Source organism: Eleutherodactylus coqui, chromosome 2 (assembly GCF_035609145.1).
Source record: "Eleutherodactylus coqui strain aEleCoq1 chromosome 2, aEleCoq1.hap1, whole genome shotgun sequence".
NCBI lineage: Eukaryota > Metazoa > Chordata > Amphibia > Anura > Eleutherodactylidae > Eleutherodactylus > Eleutherodactylus coqui.
Genome location: NC_089838.1, coordinates 294,153,343 through 294,179,169, shown reverse-complemented (window position 1 = coordinate 294,179,169; position 25,827 = coordinate 294,153,343). Strand labels below are relative to the sequence as shown.

At 45.2% G+C, this 25,827-nt stretch overlaps 1 protein-coding gene across 7 annotated transcripts in view; it reads right to left on the bottom strand.

Moving 5' to 3' along the window:
• The window catches only part of LOC136612717 (DBIRD complex subunit ZNF326-like), a 131,624-nt gene that overhangs the window by 23,941 nt on the left and 81,856 nt on the right, over positions 1-25,827 (bottom strand). For 6 of the 7 annotated variants that reach the window (XM_066593272.1, XM_066593273.1, XM_066593274.1 and 3 more), the window contains 5 exons: positions 23,078-23,208; positions 16,590-16,685; positions 8,787-9,024; positions 5,455-5,584; positions 3,502-3,571 (listed from right to left, as the gene is read on the bottom strand). In XM_066593272.1, coding sequence (XP_066449369.1) covers positions 3,502-3,571; positions 5,455-5,584; positions 8,787-9,024; positions 16,590-16,685; positions 23,078-23,208 — 665 coding nt within the window. The remainder of the gene's footprint in view (positions 1-3,501; positions 3,572-5,454; positions 5,585-8,786; positions 9,025-16,589; positions 16,686-23,077; positions 23,209-25,827) is intronic. The other variant, XM_066593270.1, reaches the window with a different exon arrangement.

The following is a 25,827-nucleotide window of genomic DNA, read 5'->3' as shown; positions in this document are numbered from 1 at the left end:
CCAATCTCTGGCCCAAACTTGCCACATGCACCTCAGTAATATTGCTAAAATACGTCTGTTTCTAACCACGGACACGCTAAAGACACTCATAGTTGCCAGCATCCACTTCCGACTCGACTACTACAACTCGCTGTTCATTGGCCTTCCCCGCACCAGACTTTCCCCTTTCCAATCTATACTAAATGCGGCAGCTAGGCTCATTTTTCTATCCAGCTGTTACTCAGACACCTCTGCACTATGCCAGTCGCTGCATTGGCTGCCCATCCACTGCAGAACGAATTTTAAACTCCTCACCATCACTGACAAAGCTCTCCATGGCACCGCACCACCGTACATCGCCTCCCTCCTGTCTGTACACCATCCAGCACGCACACTTCGCTAACACACTCAAACTAAACACTGTTTATCTGCTAACACACTCAGACTAAACACCCCTGTAATACGAACCTCACATGCTCGCCTACAGGACTCCACCAGAGCAGCAATGATCCTCTGGAATGCTCTACCCAAAGGTATCCAGACAATCCCCAATGCACGAAGTTTCAGACATGCCCTCAAAATGCACCTCTTCAGGGAGTCATACTAAATCTCCTGACCTAGTCCCCCGCCCCTCCTTATTTCTCCCCACACCTTCCACCTTGCTTTAACCTCTACCCCTGCACCTCCTTACTGCCCCACCCAGTTTACTTCCTAATAACCGATTTCCACATGCAATTCCTGTACCGCCTATGTGCCCCCATGCCTTATCTCACCCTTGCACCCCCTGTATCACCCCAACCCCGCTCTTTCAAACTTGATTGTATATCATATGTAATTGTCGTATTGTCTGTGTTCTCCCATGCTTGAAAGTGCTGCGAAATAAACTGGCGCTATACAAATAAAGATTATTAATTATCTTGTATAATTTCATATCGTCTGCAAATATTTTGACTAACATTTCCATTAAAATTACGAAATATAAAAAAGACCACTTCATGTATACTAGGTGATTAGTCATGTCATCCTGGCTCACTGTCCAATGTCTGGCTGCAACAGGAGCTTCCCCCCACTCTGCCTTGTCTGCAGTAGAGCCCACCCATAATTCAGAAAATTGAACAAATCAGAAAAGGGCTAACCCAGGATTTCCCGTTTTAGAAAAATGCTGCAGACTGACAAATAGTGGTACAAATGTGCCTCCCATTTGCTTTCATCATTCATTTGTAGGTGTTCCTTTATTGGACCAGATACATTTTTTTGTCATGACATTACAGATCATAAAGGTCTAAATGTCTTGTTTTTTGTGAGGCGTGTTATACTTTGTATTTTTACTACTTAGGGGCAAACCTACAAAAGCATTTCGTTTTTTTTTTTTTTAATTTTGAGGGTACGAAGAAAAAAAAAAATACCCAAACACTCCATGTTTTTTTTTTTTTTACCATATTCATCGCCAACCTGAATGTAGGGTATATATTTAACATACAGGTTGTTCCGTACATGCGAATACAACATACGTACTTTCAGGTTATATTTTATTTAATAAAATATATTTAAATGTGATCTTGTTGTTTTTTAATTAATATTTTTTTGACCATTCTATCCCATAAAGGATCTTTAACCCCTTAAGGACTTGGCCAATTTTGAGCATAAGGTCGCAACGATTTTTGGCGGATTTTCATCTTCATTTTTAAAAAGCTGTAACTTTTTTATTTTTCAGTCGACACGGCCATATGAGGGCTTGTTTTTTGCGTGGTGAACTGTAATTTTTATTGGTGCCATGGAGCAAAAACACATCAATTCAGCCATAGATTTTTTTTTTACAGCGTCAAATCACGCAGCATAAATAACACAATACATTTTTATTATGCGGGTTGGTAAGATTACAAAGATACCAAAATTCTATTTTTTTAGGTTACTTTTCCGCAATAAAAAGCAATTTTTGGGAAATTATTATTTTTTCTATCTTGCTGCATTGAAAGTTCTATAACTTTTTTATTTTTCCATGGACGGAGCTCTTTGAGGGCTTATTTTTTTCGAGATGCGCTGTAGTTTTTATCTGTACCATTTTTAGGTACATATGGCTTTTTTGATCACTTTTATTGCATTTCTTGCCATGCAGGATAAAAAGCATGTTCGATTTATTGTACACGTCGGTACAGATGCGATGATACTAAATATGTTGGATTAAATTTTAATTTTTTATTTTTATGCCAATATGGGAAAAAATTACAAAACTAAGGTGTCTTTGTAAAAAATGTTTATTACATTATTTTTATCTTCTTTCTACGTCCCTGTGGGGAACTTGCACCATAGCATCTATGATCGCTATGATAAGGCATTGCAGGACTTCTGTCCTGCAATGCCTTATCACTTGTATTATCAATCACAGGCACTGGCAATGCAGGACGGCGATATTTGGCGTCCTATTGCCATGGCAACGCGTCAGGTTCTCCATGATTTCAACGAGCTCCCTCTGTGAACCCTTCACATGCTGCGATCTACATAGATCACAGCAAGGAAGGGATTAACAGCGGGTGTAGCTGCTCTGATGCAACCCCGCTGTTGCAGCGGAAGGCCGGCTATCGGTGACAGACTGCTCCAGCTGACGGATAATGCGGGATGTCTTATGATCTTGCACTATCCACAGGACGTAAATGTACGTCCTTTTGCGTTAAGTACCCCACTGCCAGGACGTACATTTACGTCCTGCGGCGGGAAAGGGTTAACTATGCAGCCTGAGAAGTGCTGCAGGAACATGGCTGCGTATTACAGCTTCACTTCCATCACTGATCAGCACTGACAGCACCCATGAGATCATACGTTATGGTGTGGCAGTAACTGACAACCATTCATGACGTACATTTTGGGCAGAGGTAGCTTAGTGGCTACTGGGATTTTCCCACTATTAAAAAGAAATGGTATATCACTAGGATATGCCATCACTTGCTAATTTGGTGGTGGTGGTGGTCGGGGGGAATTCCACTACCAGGACCAATATTAATCCTCAAAATAGTTTAGCAATGCAGCTCCTTAGAAGTGTTTTCCTGCAGTTTGCTTACCAATCACCTGTTGCACAAAAAACTACAACACAGTGCCATTCACTAGAATTGGCTTGAAATCGGCAGGGATCTGAGATGTAAGTTTTTATCTAATATTTGTGACATTTTCCAAGAAGTAGAAATGACAAATATACCCAACCCAGCCACAAACAGAGGAAACACATCCAAAGTGAGAGTCTTACTATTGCAATTGATTCGAGCCACTAGAGGCCCCTATGGCTGTACTCCGCTATCTTCGTTAGGTCTATAGAGTTGAATACAGTGGTAGTATGCATGCTCGACTGCCACTGCATTCATATGGGAGACATACAACTCCCATTCTTGTGATCAGTGGAGGTTCCAGCTGAATAGGTGGCAAGCGTTGATCATAAAAAAAACACTTTAAACTGCACAGCTCTTTCCCCTTGTTGGATGGCAACCTGTAGTATGCTGCTGTCTGAACATGTCCCGTTACTCCCGCCTGTACCTTGAGACTTTTGGGGGCTTCTTCCAAGTCAAAATCCTCAGCAAACTCAAAGTCATTTTGGACTTGAAACCTGGAGAGAAAGAGCTGATGACACATTATACATTTACTGAGATCAGATTTATTCAAAATTGTAGCGAGACAAGACCCACATCATGCACCAATGCTACAAATATTGAGGGTCTACTGTCCATTAAACAGCACCAAGCTACATATTACCAATGCATACAACATATGCAAGGAATGCCAACATATTCAAAAATGTAAGACTTTCTTATACAAAATGTAATTGTTCCCAGCAAGAGAAACCAAGTAATCTTGGAGATATGATACTTTTTAATAACTAACAAAAATATGTGATGTTAATGCAAGCTTTCGGACCTCACAGCATAATGGAATGGATCTGAAGAGGCATACACACATACTTGGCATGACAAGGGACAGACATGGATGTGATTAATTTGCACTAAAAAGGTTTCATGGTCCCGGAATTAGTGTTGGGGGGTCACCAGACCAGCAGTGTTAGCTGTTCTATAGATGTCTCATACTTCCCACACACGCATGAATCCTCGTGAAGAATTTAACTATTAAAAGTATCAAAAGTTTTTATGAATTTATATTCCCAAATTCTTCTATGGCTTTGTGACTTGAAACCACCTTTCAGTATCATAACTTTCATATCTTCTATGTTGTGTCCGTTACTAGAGAAATGCTCAGACACAGGTAATTCTGTATCTCTCTGTTTAATTGCGTAGCAATGAGACCTCATCCTCGCTTTAAGTTTTTGTCCTGTTTCTCCAACATAAAGGCCCCCAACAGAACATTTACTGCACAGGATCAGGTACACAACATCAGACGTGGAACATGTGAATATCCCTGGGATCTTATAGTCCTTTTGTGTGTTGTGGATCCGTATCCTGTCCGTATCTTGTCCGCGGTCAGAAAACAAAATGACAAATCACACCATTCCAAACTCATAAGTAGTATAATCACTACATGCATTACTGAAAATATCAGTATGTTAAATTGATTACCGAGTGCAGAATTATTACGGTGTATGGGCTCGGAGTGTGTGTCAAAATCGAGCTTCTGGGTTCCACGTCATGTGACAATCAATCACTTGATTATTAATGCATGTGGAGATATGTAGCAGTTTGGCTATTTGGCATTTCAATAGTGGCTTCACAGTACATGCCAGCAATCCCAAAGGCTGCTGGAGGCAAAACAAGCATCTGGAAGGACATCAATCTGTGACATCTATCCACATGAGTTAAAAGGGTTATTCTCAAGATAGGTGATCAAAACTACCAGTGGGGGCTCAGCTCTGAAACCCCCACCAGTCCCGAGAATGGGGTTCTGTGTCATCTTCTTCTCAAGTGTGCTCTCCATCAGCCCAAATGAAACAGAAAGGAGCATCACCAGGCATGCACAATAGCTACTCCATTTTATCTCCTCTTTGCTGCAGGACCCTCATTTCCGGAATCAGCAGGGGTGACTTCTTTATCTTGGGAATACCCCTATAAGCATTCCTTTTTTCCATTTAATGCTCTTCAATACACAACTGCACTTTTTTGGGACTCCAACGGTACATACAATAGTTGTGGTCGTCTTTTGATCTGATATTTTCAGTACTACATGTAGTCTGGAATGATGTCATTGTCACTCTGCGTTTTCTCTTTGTAACTATACTTTAGTGAGAATATACTAAAGTTTCTACATTTTTGAACATGTTCGCGTTCTTTGAGCAATTTTTCTGTTGGAAATATGTACTGAGATCAAAGGGATGGCAGACTTTGGGGGATAAAGAATACCGTGCCTAAGACTTGCTCCCACATCACAAACAATTTTAACTTTATTAATGGACTTGGATGAGGAGACACGATTGGGAGTCCATAGAGAAAACCACTTCTAGAAAAGTGGATAGGTTGAAAAGAAAGCTCAGTTGTAATAGACTACCTGTTATAATTCGTTAAATCAGGATTAGTCATCTTAGATTTTGGAATCAGTTGGGGGTTCACCGTACTGCTGCTTGGCATATTTTTAGGGATGTTCATCGGTGGACACGGAACATTAGAACCTGGATGACCTATATTAAAAAAACAAAAAAATAAACAGCAACAAAAAAAAAACATAAACAAGAAAGAGAGGATAAAGACAATATTGCAATAAATAGTGAGCAAATACATACACTGTTAGGGCCCTTTTACACCAAGAAATCATTCAAATTTCTGCTATCAGCGAGAATCTGAATAATTATCATCCACTTTGACCGCACGCCCGACGGAACGATAAATTTGTTTGTCGTTTAGTTTCTGCATGCATAAAAACTCAACGACAGATCGGCCCGTGTAAACAGGCAGTTTGTTCATGAACGGAGGCTGGCGGGCCACAATGATCCCCGACCTGCTTTGCCTCCATTCACTAGCAATGGTCATTCCTATGTAAAAGCACCCTTATTTGCACCTATACATCTGGATGATTCGTTGCTGAAACCCTATTAGGGCATTTGGACAGGAACCTCCTCTATGGTGGACTCAGGACATCCATGTATTAAGGTGCTCATAGAACTTCAACAATTGCCTGACGAATGACAGCCGTTTTCCCCATGCACATGAAGTTTCGGTGTTTAGGCTGTTAAGCCGCGGCCACACAGCTCTGGTTCTGGCTCATCTCCAAGAGAACAAAAGGATCAGACATTACAATTCAACGTCCCGTTCCGCCTTTATGCAACATCATCTGTTAGAAGAAAGTTGGGCAGCTCCCATACAAAGTAGGCATTGACTAACAGAATGGTATGTAACAAGGAGAAATACAAAGTCCTATGTCTGGGCAAGAAAAATGTAAAAAAAAGCACATACAGAATAGGAACAATTGGGCTAAGCAGCAGCACAGTGAAAAAGACTTGGGTATACTAATAGATCGCAGACTGAACATGAGTCAACAGTGTGATGCAGCAGCAAAAAAGGCAAACACAGTGCTGAGATGTATTAAGAGAAGCATAGAGTCTAGATCATATGAGGTACTATCCCTTGTCAACTGCAACGAGATGTTTCAGTGGTGGCCCCTACACTAAAAGAATGTGCGCCATATTCAAGCTCATTTATCCCCAATTTTCACAGCTACATCTCATTATCGAGAACAACTGGAATCTCATCAACAGTGATCCATCTACATGCACCAGCCACGACCATAATTACTGGGCTGTATGTGTTGATATCTCCCCGCTGCATACACCAGACATATTTCTTTGTTGTCTATAGCCCCAAACTCCATCATCATCCCTTTCTCGTGATCCATCTTAGACTGTCCAGAGGTAACTTTACATGAGACAACTGTCGGGCACATAAGTATCTGACAACTATCCCACAGACTATCACTCCTGTACTTCCACACACAAGCAATAGTCGTTGTGTAAATGGAGACCGAATTAGGGGCACTTTCCCTTCTGCAACGACTCATTCGGACTTCATGATCACAGTGGATCATCCTGGTTCTGGATCTTTTGCCACTCCCATCCTGCCTTCTTTTGTCATGACCATGGGACCGCCAAAATGCCAACCATTGCCTCATCTGCTATTTCTCCGGCTGTGTATCCTTCCTGGCACCCTGGATGGGATTTCCTTAAAGTTACGCAGGGTCAATGTATTTATTTTTAAAGCTGCTCAACATAGGCCGCCTGCACATGGGTGGGTTGAACCCTGCATGCGGGATTCCTGCCGCGGAGTTCGACCCGGTGCTCAGCCGGTGACTCCTGCGTACTTCTCCAGCGTCTTCTCTCTGCGCTGTGGATGTGTCGGCCTGCACTCTGTCGCGTTTGTGCAGAAGGCACCAGCGCTAGACGGTGACGTGGATCCCGCGACACTTCTGCAGTGCTCACTGCGGAAGTGCCGTGGGACAGATGGCTTCCCGCACGGAATCGCAGCAAGGCGCAATTTCTCCTCTGTTAGCGGAAAATCGCAATCAATTTCCGCTTGTGGAGATGCAATCCAGTATTTCCATAGCATGCTATGGGGCAGTATTTGCTGCAGAGTCTTTAGGCAGATGCCCAATGCGGACTCCGAAATGCAAATCTGCCCGTGTGCAGGTGGCCATACTGTTCAAACCTTCCAAAAGTCATACGCTCTTTTGCTGCAGCTCCTGGTCACCACCAGTCTTCACTTCCAAGTGCAAGGAGTCAGCAATGACGTCATCAACACCAAGGCCATGTGATCACTGGTCTTCGAATAACCCCCTTAAAGGGATTCTGTCATTAAAAAAAATAAAAAAAAAAAATCTATAATTACCTATTCCTCCCCCATTAGTCTACTTACCAGATCTTCACCTCACTAATCTTCTCCTGTCTCCTGCAGTCCAGGAGTTAAGTGGGGAGTGGGGGGGGGGGGGTCACCTCAGATCCAGCTGGTCGATTCCTCTCCTTCAGTACATTTACAGGCAGTCTTCTTCCTGCCAGCCAACGTACGTCACAGTTCACAGTCCAGCAGGGGAGTGCCGAGCTATTGCAGAGACTGCTCATGCGAGCTGTCTTGGCAGTGGATCAGAATTCCTTCCTAGCCAGTGAACGCTACAGCGTAGGGACCTGACCTTCACTGACCCGGCCAGAAGAGCATGCGAGGAATGCAGCCTTCATAACAAGCTGGCCGACGCGGTGAGATGACCCCAGGGCACTGGAGAAGCTCAGCGATGAGAAGATGTGGTAAGGAGACTGTCAGGGAAGAAATAGGTGAAGACAGTTTTTTTTTTTTTTATGACAAAACCCCTTTAAGGCCCTTTTACATGAGCCAAAAATTAGGCATGAAGGTTGATAGGAATGCTTGGTTTGCATTATTATTGACCCATGTGAAGCTGCGCTTGATCAGGCAACCAATGAGCAAACTCTTCTTTGTTGGCTGACCGCATCTTTTGTGCAGCTGAAAAAAATTTAAATCATCATTGTCGGCTGCACATCTTCCTGTGTGACTGGAGAATGTACTGCTGACAGTAATGATTCTCTATGGGGGACGAATGATTACATGAACAAATCTTCATTCCACAGAGAGTCTGAATCATTCTGTATAAAGGCTAGGTAGACAAGAGCCGATCTCATTAATTGGCCCTCATCTATTGGAGCAAATCTCTGGTTCATTAGGCAAAAAGCACCTTATTACCCTTGTTCTCATGAGCAGGACTTTGTTTATGGATAACAGGAACCTTTGGATCAACCTTTACAACCCCAATGACGTCTTCATTATGATTACCAGGAACCTCTGGATGAGCGTTGGCATCAGCAATGGCGTCTTCATTATGCTTACCAGGAACCTTTGGATGAGCCTTGGCATCAGCAATGGCGTCTTCATTATGATTACCAGGAACCTCTGGATGAGCCTTGGCATCAGCAATGGAGTCTTCATTATGGTTAGCAAGAACCTCTGGATCAGCAATGGCATATTCATCACTTCTATCATCATCATCTTCCTCAGCAACTAGGACGTCTTCTGTGCTGTTTACCTGTGATAAACAGGCTACTATTTTCTTAATGGGTTTCTCTTTCTGGAAAGACAATACAAGGCCTGTAAGTTTCCAGTTATGACCCAGTTATTCATTGAAATCTGCATCTAACTTCATATTACTGGGAAGTTCTCTTACTTACTAGGACCTATCAGGTCTGTAACTCACGGACTACAGGTAGCCCACTGAGTGCTCTGTAGTACGCCATTTTGTGGAACTATAACTCCCAGCATGTCCTGACTTGCCTCAGGCTGTAAAGACTTGGTTCCAAACACAGACAGGACTCCCAATCATCCTGGATTTAGGGGGCTGTCCCAGGAGGACAAGCCATTAGAGATGAGCGAGTACCAAAATGCTCGGGTGCTCGTTACTCGAGTCGAGCTTTTCGTAATGCTCAAGAGCTCGTTTCGAGTAACGAACCCCACTGAAGTCAATGGACGACTCAAACTTTTTTCAAGGTTACCCATGCTCCGCATAGGGTAGGGTGTGTGATTCACCTGAAAACATCAGAAAGTGATGGAAACACCACAGAAATGGATAGGGAACAGCAGGGGCAGCAAGCATGGATGCATCTGAGGCTCCCAGGTTGCACTATTAAGCCAAATTGTGGACAAGAGTCTGGTGGTCACCCCTCTAACAATTTAGTTGGGCCAGACCATAATAAGCAAGGCACATGCGCTGGCACATCTTAGCTACGCACCTCACTAGGTGGAACGAAGGCCAATTACCACAAGCGGGTGACATCACTGCCTCTTTTCCTGGATTACATACTGTACAATCCCCCGCACGAGCCTGCGTTCACAGCGTACTGAAAATTTTTCCCAGTGCAGCGTCCAGATGTCCCCATCCCAGACGGGGTAAGGCGCACCCATTTACCTACTCAGTAGGCCACAGCGTACTAAAATTGTGCCCAGCACTGCGTTCCGCTGTCCTCATACCACACGGTCACTTGATAGCCACACCACCCTCATGTCTATTTATAAGTGCGTATTGGATGAGGAGGAAAAATAGACACACACTGCAGAGGGTTGGCAGGGCCTGGCAGCGGCCCTCTTTGAAATTGTGGGCGATAGCCCACAATGCTGATGAGAATTGCTGATAAATTAACATACGATCATAATTCCAATCCCATGCCACCTCCGTCACAAAATTTCATGAGCCACAAACGTGGACTCAGATGCCAGTACTTCTACACATCTCCACAATTCAACAACCCATTCTAAAACAAAAGATTTTTTTACCCAAAGTGCAGGTGAACCCCTGAAATATTTGTTTACCAAGAGCGCAGGTCAAAACCTGAAAGATTTTTTGAGAGACAGCTCATACTTGCTTAATGGGATTCAGGTGGCCGTCCACCGACAGGCAAGCTGCCGCCTGTCCCAGCCCCTGCCTTTCCTCGAGGGGCTTGTTAACCAGGGAAAGACTGCATGAACTGTAAAGAAATTAGTGGCCAAAGATGGTTACCCCACTGGGATACGTTTCCATACGCTGTGTGACCCTTTTTAAATTGTGCTTCATAGCTGACAAATCACAGGCAAATTAATGTATGATTGTAAGTGCCATCCCATGCCACCTCTGTCGCAGCATTTCATTAGCCACAAACGCCAGCATGGGGGGGGACTCAGAGGCCAGTACTTCTACATTTTTAATAAAGAAAACAACCCATTTTAAAAAGAAGATTTTTTTTACCAAGATTGCAAGTGAGAACCTGAAAGATTCTTTGAGCCAGAGTGCAGGGTATTTGTGTACCAAGAGTATAGGTGCACCCCTGAAAGATTTGTTTACCCAGAGTGCAGGTGAACCCCTGAAAGATTTTTTTTACATAGAGCTCGTACTTGCTTAATGGGATCCAGGTGGCGGTCCACCGAACGGCAAGCTACTGCCTGTCCCAGCCCCTGCCTCTCGACGAGGGGCTTTTTAACCAGTGCCCCAGGGAAAGGCAGCATGTACTATGAAGAAATTAGTGGCCAAACCAGGACAATTCATTCGGTCTCGGTTTCAGATAGCTGTACACTGCGCTGGGATACATTTGTGGACTCTGTGGGCGTATGAAGCTGGAACTAGCATGTCTGCTGGACTCTAGTGGTGAACCTCTTCAAAATTGGGGGTGAGAACCTGGAGGCAGCCCTCAGAACAAAACTGTTTTGATAGAGGCAGCCCTCCGAAAAATTTGTTTTTACAAAGCCTTTTGGCCCTCTGAAGAATTGGCTGTTCAGCGTGCTGACATGCTGGTTTAAGAGGAGGAGGAGGAGGAGGAGGAGGAGGAGGAGGAGGAGGAGGAGGAGGAAGAGGAGAAGGAAGATCAGAGAAGGATAGGCCAAGCTACTTCTACCCTTTTTTTGGGGTGATAGAGGGTGCATGGTTCTCCAGTTCCAGCTTAAAGATACTTTATGTTAAGCTGCTTTCCACCGGTGGAGAATAGAAGTCTGGGGAAAACCAAGCTTTGTTCATATTAATAAGTGTAAGCTTGTCAGCGCTATCAGTTGACAGGCGGGTACGCTTATCCGTGATAATCCCCCCAGCAGCACTAAACACCCTCTCTGATAACATGCTAGTGGCAGGTCAGGCCAGCACCTCCAAGGCGTACAGCGCAAGTTTGTGCCACGTGTCCAGAATTGACACCCAATAGTTGTATGGCGCAGAGGGATCACGGAGGACGTTGGTACGGTCGGCTATGTACTCCCGAACCATCTTTTTACACTGGCCCCTCCTACTCAGCCTAGACTGGGGAGTGGTGACACAGTCTGGCTGGGGTGCCATAAAACTGGCAAAGACCTTGGAGAGTATTCCCCTGCCTGCGCTGGACATGCTGCCTGTTCCCCTCATCTCCCCTGCTAGTTGGCCCACTGAACTACGTCCTCTACCGCTAGCGTTGTCAGATGGGAACTTTAGTATCAGCTTTACCACTAGGGCCTTGTGGTATTGCATCACTCTCGTACTCCTTTCCTCTTTGGGAATGAGAGTGGAAAGGTTATCCTTATACCGTGGGTCGAGAAGGGTGAAGACCCAGTAATCCGTGTTGGCCAGAATGTGTCTAATGCGAGGGTCATGGGAAAGGCAGCTTAACATGAAGTCAGCCATGTGTGCCAGAGTCCCAGTATGCAACACATCGCTGTCCTCACTAGGAGGAGGACTCTCAGTCTCCTTCTCCTCCTCTTCAGCCCATACACGCTGAACAGATGTGAAGAAAGTAGTATGGGTACCCTCTGCAGTGTGGGCAGCAGTCTCTTCCCCTTCCCCCTCCTCCTCCTCCTCCAATACGCGCTGAGAAACAGATGTGAGAGTGGTCTGGCTATCAAGCAACGTGTTGTTATCCCCCATCTTCTGTTCTATCCACAAAGAGTCGGCCTTAATGCTTAGCAGCGATCTTCTCAGCAGGCAAAGCAGCGGGATGGTTACACTGATAATGGCGGCATCGCTGCTCACCATTTGTGTTGACTCCCCAAAGTTTCTTAACACCTGACAGATTTCAGACATCCATGCCCACTCCTCTGTGTAGAACTGCGGAGGCTGACTACCACTCTGACGGCCATGTTGCAGCTGGTATTCAACAATGGCTCTATGCTGCTCATAAACCATGGCCAACATGTTCAAAGTTGAATTCCAGCAGGTGGGCACGTCGCACAACAGTCGGTGCACTGGCAGCTGGAAGCGATGCGGCAGTGTCCTGTGGAGGACTTTCTGAAATGTGTGCAAACGCGACGCACCTTGCTGAGCAGCTCAGACAAATGGAGGTAGTTTTTAAGAAAGCGCTGAACCACCAGATTGAACACGTGGGCCAGGCATGGCACGTGTGTTAGTCTGCCAAGCTGCAGAGCCGCCACCAGGTTACGCCCATTGTCACACAAGACCATACAGGTTCAGCGGTGAAAGCCACAGATCTGTCTGCTCCATCAAACGCTGTAACAGCTCTTGAGCAGTGTACCTCGTCACCTAAGCTCAGGAATTTCAGCACAGCCCATTGACGCTTCCCCGCCGTAGTGCTTGAGCTACCGACTGAAGGCGACATGCTCACAGATGCTAATTGAGAGGTGGAGGAGGAGGGGTTTGGAGGAGGTGACATAATAAGCTGGAGAAACTATGATCGGGGTAGGGCCCCCAATCCTCGGTGTGGGTAGTACGTGAGCAGACCCAGGGTCAGACTCGGTCCCAGCCTCCAACAGGTTAACCCAATGTGCTGTCAGGAAGATGTAGTGTCCCTGCCCCCCAGCACTTGTCCACGTGTCATTGGTTAAGTGGACCTTACCAGTAACCGCATTGGTGAGGGCACTGTTGATATTCCGTGACACAGGCTGGTGTAGGGCGCGGACGTCGCAGCGCGACAAATAGTGGCGACTGGAGACCGAGTAGCGAGGGACAGCCACCGCCATGAGGTTGCGGAAAGCCTCAGTTTCTACCAGCCTACATGGCAGCATCTCCAGGCTCAGCAGTTTGGAGATATGCACGTTTAGCGGTTGTGCATGCGGGTGGGTGGCTGCATATTTGCTCTTGCGTTCTAATGTCTGTGTTATGGACAGCTGAACGCTATGCTGGGACACATTGGTGGAGGCAGTGGAGGTGAAGGGGTGGGTGCAGGCCAGGAGATGCTCGTGCCTACATCCTGGGAGGGCAATTGCATCTCAGTGCCAGCATGTAACACAGGGGAAGAGGCAGTGGTGTGACCCGTAGGCAGCGAATGGCCTTCGTTCCACCTCGTCGGGTGCTTAGCTATCATATGCCTGCGCATGCTGGTGGTGGTCACGCTAGTAGTGGTGGCTCCCCTGCTGATCTTGGTGCGGCACAAGTTGCACACCACTGTTCGGTCGGTCGTTCGCGCTCTCCTTAAAAAAACAGCAGTCCTTCGAACACCTAGGCCTGTTCTGGAGCTGCACTTGCCTCCCCCTCTGAAGCGCTGCCTTTAGTAGGCTTACCTACCCAGGTCGGGTCAGTCACCTTATCATCCACCAGTTCTTCCTCTGAATCCTCAGTCTGCTCCTCCCTCAGATTTACTGCCCTCACAACAACCTCACTGAGAGACAACTGTGTCTCATCATCATCATCAACAAATACCTCTTGAGACACTACTTGGAAGTCCCCACCCTCATCACCCCGTGAAAGGTCCAAATTTTGGGCATCAGTCACGACAAACTCCTCAGGTGGCTCATCATGAACCGTTTTTTCCGACTCAGAGAAGGGACCCACGAACAGTTCCTGTGAGTATGCCTGTTCATAATCTCTTTTCCTGGAGTGACCAGGCTGGAAGTAAGGAGGAGCAGCCTGAGGATTCAGAGGTCCAGTGCCTTGGCTAGCGTGAATGGACTGTGTGGAAGACTGCGTGTTGGATAAATTACTGGACGTGTTATCCGCTATCCACGTCATCACCTGATCACACTGTTGTGCTTTTAATAATGGTCTACCACGCGGACCTGAAAAATGTGAGATGAAGCTAGGGAGCATAGATACGCGGCGCTCTACTAATCCTTCAGCAGCAGGTACTGTTTCAGCCCACCCAGGACCTCGGCATCTGCCCACACCCTCATTCAGACGCCCATGTCCACGTCAACGACCGTGACCCTTACCCCTAGTCTTCATCATGTTGTATAATGCAGTTGGTCAAAATGCTACGCAAACTGCAAGGTATTTTGCATACGCTTTAAGCCCAAAATAGACACTGCAAACTGCATATAGTGTTGTTAAATAGTGTGGATTGACAGGACGCACCCAGGGGTTAATTTGGCGTACACTTTAAGCCCCAAATCTACACTGTAAATAGTGTATAGTCTTGTTAGATAGTGCGGATTGACAGGACGCACACAGGGGTATATAGCGTATGCTTTAAGCTCAAAATACATACCGTATATACCGGCGTATAAGGCGACGTGGCGTATAAGACGACCCCCCAACTTTCACCTTATACGCCGGTATACAGAGGAGAAAAAAAAAATCTTTACTCACCTGCCCCGGCGTTCTGTCGCGCTCCGGCAGGATGTCGCTCACTCCTCGTCCCCGGCGCAGCGTTGCTTTCTGAATGCGGGGCTTGAAATCCCCGCTTCCAGAAAGCTAATACACACGCCGGCAGCCATGACAGCATTGAATGGCTGTGATTGGCTGAAGGCGCACGTGGCTTCAGCCAATCACACTATTCAATGACATCATTGAATGGCTGTGATTGGCTAAAACACACGTGGCTTCAGCCAATCACACTATTCAATGACATCATTGAATGGGTGTGATTGCTAACACACGTGCGCCTTCAGCCAATCACAGCCATTCAATGCTGTCATGGCTGCCGGCGTGTGTATTAGCTTTCTGGAAGCGGGGATTTCAAGCCCCGCATTCAGAAAGCAACGCTGCGCCGGGGACGAGGAGCGAGCGACATCCTGCCGGAGCGCGACAGAACGCCGGGGGAGGTGAGTACTGATTTTTTTTTTTACACTTTTTTTTTTTTTTGAATTACCGGCGCATAAGACGACCCCCGACTGCAGAGCAGATTTTTCGGGGTTCAAAAGTCGTCTTATACGCCAGTATATACGGTACTGTAAACTGCGTATAGTCTTGTTAGATAGTATGCAGCAACAGGATTCAGACAGGGGTATATAGCGTACGCTTTAAGCCCCCCAAAAAATGTTAAAAATTAACAGAGTTTTGTTATTTCCTATTTACTCTGTGTACACCACTTGCAGTATACTTGTAGGGTTCTTGTAAAATGGATCCCTACCAAAATGCAACCTCTAACCTATACTATCACCCTCCCTTATTAGCAGCAGCTCTGTCCCTCAGCTAATCTAGCCTGCGTGTGAGGCGAGCATCAAGTGACCTGAGTTTTTATGTTCTATTATTGTGAGGTGACACAAAAGGACAAGGTGTAAAAAGGGCATGACCTAATGGGGAAAAACATTGCCATGCTGCTAAAAGTTGTCCCTCTTTATGGTTCAAAAATTGAAAGGTATTCACAATAGAGGGGGCAAAAAATACCCCGGAGACTTCCAGGACATCTCAAAACAAACAAATAAAAATACTAAATACAGTACACTCAAAATTATAACGTTTTTACAACCACTCAGGACTTCAGGCAAAATTGAGCTTGGTTCTGTTAGTGAATCTTAGTATTGACCATGGTTCTATTACTATCGGTGTTGGGTCTGTTATCATATCGGTGCAAAGCTTGGTCCTAGTACAGTATTTATGAGATTGCATTGCTTCTATTAATGTATCTATGCACTAGAGCGATGTATTTAACTTGTGTGTCAAAAGACTGTAAAATTCTGAGACTGTACTTTCCAAACAGTCCAGAGCCCATGGTACCCATAACCAACCCTGAGAGGCGGCAAAACCTGCCTCCTGCCCACAACTGGGACCGAAAAAAAAAATTCAAAAAACAATCCCTTTTTCCAAATACAAAAGGTGGCTACATCAATGCAAAAAAAGGAAAGGTATTTCTCTTGGAATGCTGTGATTAAATATACTCAAGGCCTGAAGATCTAAAAATGAGCAAGTAATATTAGCAGTAGATGTAGTGTGAACCCCATTGTCAATTCTACTGGTAGGCTCTATGCACCCCAGTCTGACATGAACTCCAGGACTGTATACAGCAGCAACTCCATCTGGACGACAAGTCCGTCACTCACCAGGAGGTATTTTTTCGACATTTGCAAAATTTTTTCATCCAGGAAAAGTTCTTTTGCTACTGCATAGCTGTTGATCTTTATGGTCCTGGATGTAGCCTGGGGGAGAGACATAAAAGGCACAACATTTAGGAAATCACAGTTAGTGCTGGGAGCGGGATTCTACGCCTGTCTCCAAGTAAAATCAAGGTCTACACAAAATACTCCAAGACGCTCGATTAACCCCTTAGAGAATCAGATTTTTTTTAAATTAGTAGGTTCCTCCCCACTTAAAAAAATGATACAAAGGCCTATTTAGACACAACGATTATCGCTTACATTTCACTCAAAAACCGTCTTTTGAGCGATAATCGTTGTGTGTAACTGCACACACACGGTGCAGTTTCCGGTATCCCGTCGCTCATCGTTGTCTTTCAGCATGCTGAAAGACAGCCACGAGTCTTATCAGAGATTTACAGCGGGATACAGCTGGTACTATTGTTTCAGCTTTATCCAGCTCGTTGATAAAGGGTTGAGTATCAACAACAGAGCGGTCCAGCTCTGTTCTTCATACCTGGCACGGAGCGCTCCATGCAGAAAACATCTGGATGCAGAAGATAAGCGGGGACACCCCACTTGTCTTCTGCATCCTCCACTCCGAGCGCTGGGCTGTATAACAGCTGGGCGCTAGGAGCGGGGGAACAGCTGGATGCAGAAGACAAGCAGGGACACCCCGCTTGTCTTCTGCATCCTCCACTCCGAGCGCTGGGCTGTATAACAGCCGGGCGCTCGGAGCAGAGGAACAGCTGGATGCAGAAGACAAGCAGGGACACCCCGCTTATCTTCTGCATCCTCTGCTGGCAGCGCAAGGTGATCGCTCATCTTGAGCGATCATCTTGCACTGTAAAGGACACAACGATGATTGCTCAAAAGTCGCTTCAGCGACCTCTTTTGAGGGATTATCGTTGCGTCTAAACCAGCCTTAACTCTTCTTTTGGGTCAGCACAATTATGCTGGTTTCACATCTGGGTTGGAACCTCCAGTTGGAGGTTCGCACATCCGGCTAAAAATACCGGAAGAAAAGAAAAACAAAACAAGAAAAAAGAAAAAAAACACTGCATACAGCACTTTTTCTTCCGTCCAAAAAAGGCCAGCTGGGCAGAAAGCAGGCGGACCCCATTATGGTCAATGTGGTCCGCTCAGCACTGTTCAGTTCCCTCCAGAAACTGAGTCGTTCAGCCGCGGGGATTTCCCCTTCCTCTTCCCAAACAGAGCAGGAAAGTGGAATTCCTGCACAGATGTGAACCCGCCCTTACCGTGATAACAAGTTCATAAGATTTTAGTTGTACTTCGTACTTTTAAAAAAATAACATTTAAATTTCCTAAAGGAAATTCCGAAACATTTTTTATGCCCATAGAGTTGTGAGAGCCGTTTTTTTGCAAAAGAACTATAGCTTTAATTGGTACCATTTTGGGGTACATATGACTTTGATCACTTCTTATTCTTTTTTTTCCTGGGGGGGTGGGGGTGGGGGGGAGTTGACCAAAATAAAAACTTTAAAAAATATGTTTAGAATTTTACTTTTAGTCTCCATATTGGACTTGAACTGGCGACTGATTGCTTATACAATATGCTTTAATATGATGGAGAGTTAAAAATTATTCGGCACTCTGGCTGTAAAGTTTATTTGAATCAACTTTCAGACAAATACATTATTTTTACACATAATCTAGACAATTTTTCGTATTCCTTCATTAAAAATGTTTCAGGCTGAGCTGAGAGCCACGAATGCACCGCTGTCTTCACCTCTGCAGACCTGAAACTTTGTCCTCTTAGGGCTTCTTTTAGGGTACCAAAAACTGTCTGATGGGGCAAGATCAGGACTAGGGGGAATGCTTTAACACCGCAATACAAAGTTTTCAGAGAGCATTAACGGTATGGGCAGCAGTGTGCGGACAGACGTGCATTCTCAAGCAACACCACAACACCCTTGGATAGCAGCAGTGCTCTGCATTTTGTTCAAACTTGAGGCCTCAGCTCTTCAGTCAGCATGTCTAATGAGCACTTTTGATTGATCCTTTTTACGATAATGTTCCAACTCCTTCGCCATGGATGACACTTGTGCGACATTCCTTAAACTTCTCTATCCATTCATATTTCTTTGCATCAAAACACTTTCTCCATACTAGTCTTTGATAAATATTGGCGCTAGACACACCCTCACACCACAAAAAGCTAATCACTGCTTATCTTTCGTACAAATCACAAGTGGGGCAGCTATTTTTTTCTTGCAGTTACAAATTAGCTGACACTGCAGAGGTATTATTCCATCTTCCTTATTTGCATAAATTACCCAGAGGAGCATGCATGGCCGCATAAGTCTCCTCGCTCGCCTCTTAGGTGTCTTCTGGGTGTTCTTCTTGGGGGAAGACAATGCGTGCCCCCTTGGGTTTTTTGATTTTTCCAAAGATGTGATTTTCATATGACTTTGCTTACGCCCCGAGTCTCAGTGATGTAAAAGATATATATGCCAAAATTTCAAAAAGATTGGATAATGTTTAGAGGTTGCACATATTGATCACTTTTTTCTCAAACTAGTGAAATTTCTAATATTGAAGTGCTTTGTACTAATGCTTCACTGAGGCAGCGGAAGCAAAATGTACTAGAGGATGCCTTCACAGTTTTGATATAACTTTTAACATTTATTTTTTAAAGTTAGAGGGCTAAAGGACAGACAAACAAACACATATGTGGCTGTGTCCCTTGATCCACCCCTTGAAAAAAAAATGTATAACTAAGTATGTGCGCTGAATATCTTCCCTTGTGTGGGGAGTAAGGCTCCAAAAAAATAGATCATAGCAGAAGTTCAGTTGGAGAACCAAATGAGAATTTACTAGATCGGTAATCTCAGATGATATATCAAGTGGGTAGGCTAACAGCCCCAAAATATCAACGGGTAATAGCCAAAAGAACGGACATTGGCATTTATTGAGTTCAAAAAGGATTATAAAAGATTTTATGGTTCCGTGGTTTGATGCGTTTCCGCTGTTTCCGACGCGTTTATTTGCGAAGTGGACCGATTTGGCTACGTAACAATATCATTGGAATGTCTTTTGATAATACAGCATCTAATACAGGACTGATCCAAGGGACATGTACCAGAATTGAAAGGGAAATCGGACGAACATTGTTGTGGTTGGCTTGCCGTCATCACACCCATGAACTAATATTGAAAGGAGTGTTTAAGGATTGTTGTGGATTGCCATCAAGTGGTCCTGACATCCAGATTTTTCAGAAGTTCCAAAGTCTGTGGGCTTAACTTGATAAGAAGTCATATACGACAGTGCTGGATGAAGAAAGTCCCTTTCAAGGCTTTCTAGAAGAACAACGAGTGAAAATAGTGCTCTGCATCAAGCAAGGTGGATGACAAAGCAATATATGCACTTCAAATTGTCCTCTTCACTAAACAGTTGAATATTCCTAAACGAGAATAGAAAGGAATGAAACGGATTGCACATTTTGCAACCTCATATATGTTCGCTATTGGCACGAGGCAATTGTAAGTTGATGGGCTGCAAACAATGATTTGGATATGCTACAGCTTCTGAGCACTTACCCAGATGCAAGCTTCAAAAAAGTGCTCTCATAGTTGCGAAGAGACACCTTTGGTAACGGTCAGAAACAAACCTAGGATTGGCTTTTTTGGACGAACGTATTAATCAGGCTGATAAGGAATATATGACTAAAAATTTAGAAACCAAACCTGCAAAGAAAAAAAGGAAATGAGGGTAAAAACCTAGTTTTTGAAGAAAAAGACCCGAGCCATTTTGTTACTAATAGAACAGACGTTCTTTGAATTCGTTGGGATCCACAACGTGATAGAATGCTGCAGTGATTCTCTAAGCCGCCATGTGAACGCTCTTAAGGTGGTCAATGATACTGCAGAAATAGGAATTGCTTTGATAAAAAAGTTTAACGAATCGGTCAGGGACGAACAACAAAAACAATTCTTGTTGAGGGTAGTCGAACATCACAGAAAAGTCGTCACCAAGTGAACAAAAGAAGGGATTGCATTGTTCAAAGTTGATTACTATAACACATGTTTTGCCTATCATACTACCTATCAATCTAAGTGTCTAGTTTTAGTATTATGTTAAGTTTTTTGATTTCTAGTTTTCCCCAAAAAATTAATTGAAAATTGAAAAAAAAAAAAATCATATTTTTTGCCTACTTTTACAAAACTGATCAAAGTGTGCAACCTCTAAATATTATCCAATATTCTTGAAATTTGGCACATATATCTGTTACATCACTGAGACTCGGAGCGTAAGCAAAGTCTGCAAAAATGTTAATTTTTTTTTTGGCCTTACAAAATGAAACACCCTAGTGCACCCCCTCCCTGCAGAGACGTTTGATTGGGTACAAGTCAGGGCTCTGGTTGGGCCACTCAAGGACATTCTAAGAGTTGTCCCTAAGCCTCTCTTGTGTTGTCTTGGCTGTGTGCTTAGGTTCACTGCCTTACTGGAAGGTGAATCTTCTGCCAGTCTGAGGTCCCTTGTGCGATCTATCAGGTTTTATTTAATTAAGATAATTTCTATACTTTGCTCTATTCAGCTTTCCATGAACTCTGACCGGTCTCCCTGTCCCAGACGCTAATAACACCTCCACAGCATGATGCTGCCACAACCAGGCTTCATTGCTGGGATAGTATTGAGCAGGTGATGAACGGCACCTGGTTTTCTCCATACATATCACTTAGAATTGAGGCCAAAAAGTTCAATCTTGGTTTCAACAGACCAGAGAAGCTTGTTTCTCACAGTCTGAGAGTCCTTTAAAGTTTTTTTTTTGGCAAATGCCAAGTGGCTTTCATGCATCTCTTACGGAGGAGAGGCTTCTTTAGAACCACTCTGCCAAAAAGACCAGATTATTGGAGGCTGCAGTGATGGTGGTTTCTCCCTTCTGCACACAGGATCTTTGGACCTCATAGTGACCATTGGGTTCTTGTTCACCGCTCTTACGAAGGCCCTTCTTCCTTGATTACTTAGTTTGGAGGGTCAGCAGCTCTAGGAACAGTCCTGGTTGTTCCAAACTTCTTCCATGTAAGAATTATGGAGGCCACTGTGCTCCTGGGAACTTTCAGCGCAGCAGAAATATTTTGAAGCTTTCTTCAGATCTGTGCCTCCATAATCCTGTCTCTGAGCTCTGCAGGATGTTCTTTCCTCCTCATGTCTTGTTTTCGCTCTGAGAAGTGGCATACCAAAAGGTCTGAATAGTTCTATCAATACAAAATGCTAATTTCCCTTTTTTTTTCCATTTTTCATAGATTTCCAAACATCCTGTTTTCACTTTGTCATTATGGGGTATTGAGTACAGAATAATGGGGGGGGGGGGGAATAGAGCTTTCTTTTTTTAATTTGCACAAGGCCACAACATAACAAAATGAAAAAAAAAATGGAAAAAGAGTCTAAAGACAGTCCAGACCTTCTGCACATGGTGCTTAGTCCTTCTGAACGGCATTTTACATTGAAAAGGGGTTTTCATGGAGATTTAAATAAATTACAAGGGGCAGATAAAAGATGTAAAATAGAGAAAAAAAGTCATTTATCTTTCCCCAGACTCAATGTTACCGGTCCAAATAATCTAGTGACTGCAGCAGTGTTATTCAGCACTCACAGGACCCCTTGTCTAATCACCAACCTTAAAGCAGTAATATGCATAGATGCCTACTAACACCGGAGATTAGATGTGAGTGATGAACAGCATACAAGTGTTGGGGATCAAACTGGTGGGGACTGGATCAACAGCACTGGATTACGGGGGCCATTGGAAAGGTCAGTATGTTTTTTCCTTCTATTTTACAGCCTTTATCTACCTTCTTTAATTTTTTTTTAAGCTCAGAAAACCCCTTCAATAATTTTGTGCTAAATCAGCATTCATAGTTATAGAACGTGTTGCTATGGTGAGACTAACAATGTGGGGGTTATTTTATATTATTTTAATTAATTGTACAAATATAAGAGGGGGATTTGTAAAAGCCTTATGGCTCTTGTTGAGAAAAGGGGCGGGGTCTCACAGCTCAACAGATTTAGGCCAGTTTCACAAGAACAGATTACGGGTGTATTTATGCGCCAGTAATAATGATGAGTGTTCTGTACTGACCCTGGGTGTACAGACCCAAAGCCAAAGACTCCTAGATCTCTATGATGCTCCAAGCTCTGGTAAATAAACCTGCGGTCAGGCTGGAACACTCAACCATATCAAGGATCCATAAATACTCTTGTGTGGAATTGGCCGTACTATAACTTGTGTCAAATTTATGCTAACTTGTAGCAGGTGTAGATTTCATTTTCTGCTTTAATGACATCCAAAGAGGTGCCAATTTTTTCACACGACGCAAAATTATTGCAGAAATTTCTGGAACAGCACGATTCATCTGAATGGAGCTTGCTGAACTATGTGCGCAAGTTACAGAAACGAGTAAATATACCTCTATATTCTAGCTGGTCTTTACCTTGAAATTCTCTTTATGGGTGAGTGATGTAATATGCGCCGTCAAAAGTTCCGGCACATCTGGGATGAGAACCTCACATGCCCGACAGTGTGCAGCCTGGATACGATGCACGTAATGTTCCTGACCTATTCCTGAAAAATACCGCAAGAACAAGAATTTTGTTAATCATCGTAAAATCATTTTCTCGTTTCGTTCATTGGCGAACACAAGCAAAGACCATGGGTAAGGCTGATGCGACTAGGTGGTGGACACTAAGACAAAGTGTTGGTTCCTACAGCCACCAAGTTAAAACAGTTTGTACACAAGCAGTAGGAGAAGCTCTATAGCCATGATATAACCTTTTTCTGGTTCATCCTGTGTCGGACAAAAAGAAGGCAGGACAATTTGCTCATTGAGGTGGAAAGACGATACCACCATGAGTAGGAAGGAAGGAACTGGAAGAAGCAGTGCCTCCTCCGGGAGAAACATCAGAAAAGGAAAGCTGCAAGAGAGAGCAGCCAGCTCAGATATGGGCCTAAAGTAGCAAGAAGGCTGGATAGAAGGTGCAAGGAGATGTCACACACAGGCTCAAAGGGCGCCGATTGTAATGCATCTAGAACTAAATTCAAGTCCCATGGTTTTACGGTCTTGATCATATTACAAATGAGGAGGTCTGCAATACCATGAGCCACTACGACAGTGGTCTCAAAATCCATGAAGTCAAACGCAGAGGCACTGAATTTGGGTGGCAGACTAGGCCCTGTAAAAGAAGATCACATCTGAGCTGCAGAGGTGAAGATGGTGACAAGGTCGACGTACCATGCTCGGCGCAGCCAGGTCCGACATGAAGAGGATTAAAGGGGTGGTCTCGCGAAACAAAGTGGGGTTATACACTTCCGTATGGCCATATTAATGCACTTTGTAATATACATCGTGCATTAAATATGAGCCATACAGAAGTTATTCACTTACCTGCTCCGTTGCTAGCGTCCTCGTCTCCATGGTTCCGTCTAAATTCGCCGGCAGCTTGCTTTTTTAGACGCGCTTGCGCAGTCCGGTCTTCTCCATTCAGCACGAGCCGCTTCAGTGTGCTCCCCGCTACAGCTCTTCTGCGCATGCGCAGACGAGCTGTCACTGCTCGGGAGCGCGCTGGAGCGGCCATTCTGTACCTTCCTCTGTTAGAGGAAGGTGCAGAGCTGCCGAGCTGTCCGGAGAAGCCGCCCAGCTGTCCCGCCGTCCAGCTGTCCTGGTAAGTGATGGGCCAGGGGGGGGCTGCCGCTGCGCCGGGCTGCCGCTGCGCCGGGCTGCGCCGGGGGGGGGGGGGGGGCTGTCGCTGCGCCGGGGGAACTAGCGCTGGGGGGGGGGCTGTCGCTGGTTTGGGGGGGCTGCCGCTGTGATGGGGGAACTAGCGCTAGGCCGGGGGGGCTGCCGCTGTGATGGGGGGGGCTGTCGCTGCGCCGGGGGAACTAGCGCTGGGCCGGGGGGGGCTGTCGCTGCGCCGGGGGAACTAGCGCTGGGCCGGGGGGGGGCTGTCGCTGCGCCGGGGGGGCTGCCGCTGTGATGGGGGGGGGGGGGGGCTGCGCCGGTTACCTTCTGCCTGGCGGTGGGTGACAGGTCGGCCGTGTTCACTCCAGGGGTCCGGTCGGCGGCTGCGGGGCGTCTGGTTGCCATGGAGACACAGCTGGTAGTGTTCTCGGGAGCGCGCACGTCGGGCTGCAGCAAGCGATGCGAAAAGAGCTGGCGGCCATCTTGGGAAAAAGTTTTATAAGTTGCTGAAACGCTGGAACGGTAAGTAGAAACCAGCTAGGAAAGTAATTTACAGGGGTAATTAGTAATGTATGTTTAATTAGGGGGACTGGGCAAAAAAAAAAAATTCACTGCTTCCTCGAGACATCTCCTTTAATGGAAGGCCTTCAAACTTGACCTACTTGAACAGCCAGGGAACCAATGCAGTCAGCAGGAAGACGTAAGGGAAAGAGAAGTGGTGCCAGAGTATTGCCAGCACATCCGCACCCAAGACTTGGGAATCTTAAGCTTGAGATACGAATGCTGGAAGCGGTGGTTGAAACTGGATGCCATTAGGTCCACGTCTGGAGTGTCCTACCTGGTGCAGATGTCCTTGAACACATCATGATGTAGAGACCACTCCCCCAGCACTAACCGATTCCTGCTGAGGAGCTCTTAGATTCAATTATCCACACCTGACATGTGGACTGCTGAGAGTGTTGGCACATGCGATTTCATCCACTCTATGATTTTGGAAGTCTCCAATATGGCTACGGTGTTTCAGATGCCGCCTTGATTATTTATGTAAGCGAACTTAGGATTCGGGTCAAGAAATTGAGAGACAAGTGGTTGTCCTTGAGTTCCAGAATGTTGATTATGTGAGAGGACATCAAGCCTGACCACCGATCCTGAGGTATCAAGGTGCCAAAGATGCCTCCCCAGTCGCAAACGTTGGCATCCATGGTCACCAGCTTCCACTGAAAAGGGAGGAATGACTGACCCCATATTAAGTCAGGGGAAGTTAACCACCAGCGGAAGTAGAAGGATGCGTTGATCTAGCGAATCCTGCGATCCGTCAAAGCAAGAGAGAATGGTCTGTTGAAGGGACCAGCTGTGGAATTGGCTGTATGGAATTGCTTTGGAGGAGACCAGTAGACCCAATTGACACCAATTTGCGTATCTGAAGAGAGCAGATGTACTGTGGAAGAGTATAAAGTTTGTCTGCTGGTAACCGTTCTCTGGCCTGAATGCTGTTGAAGGATAGG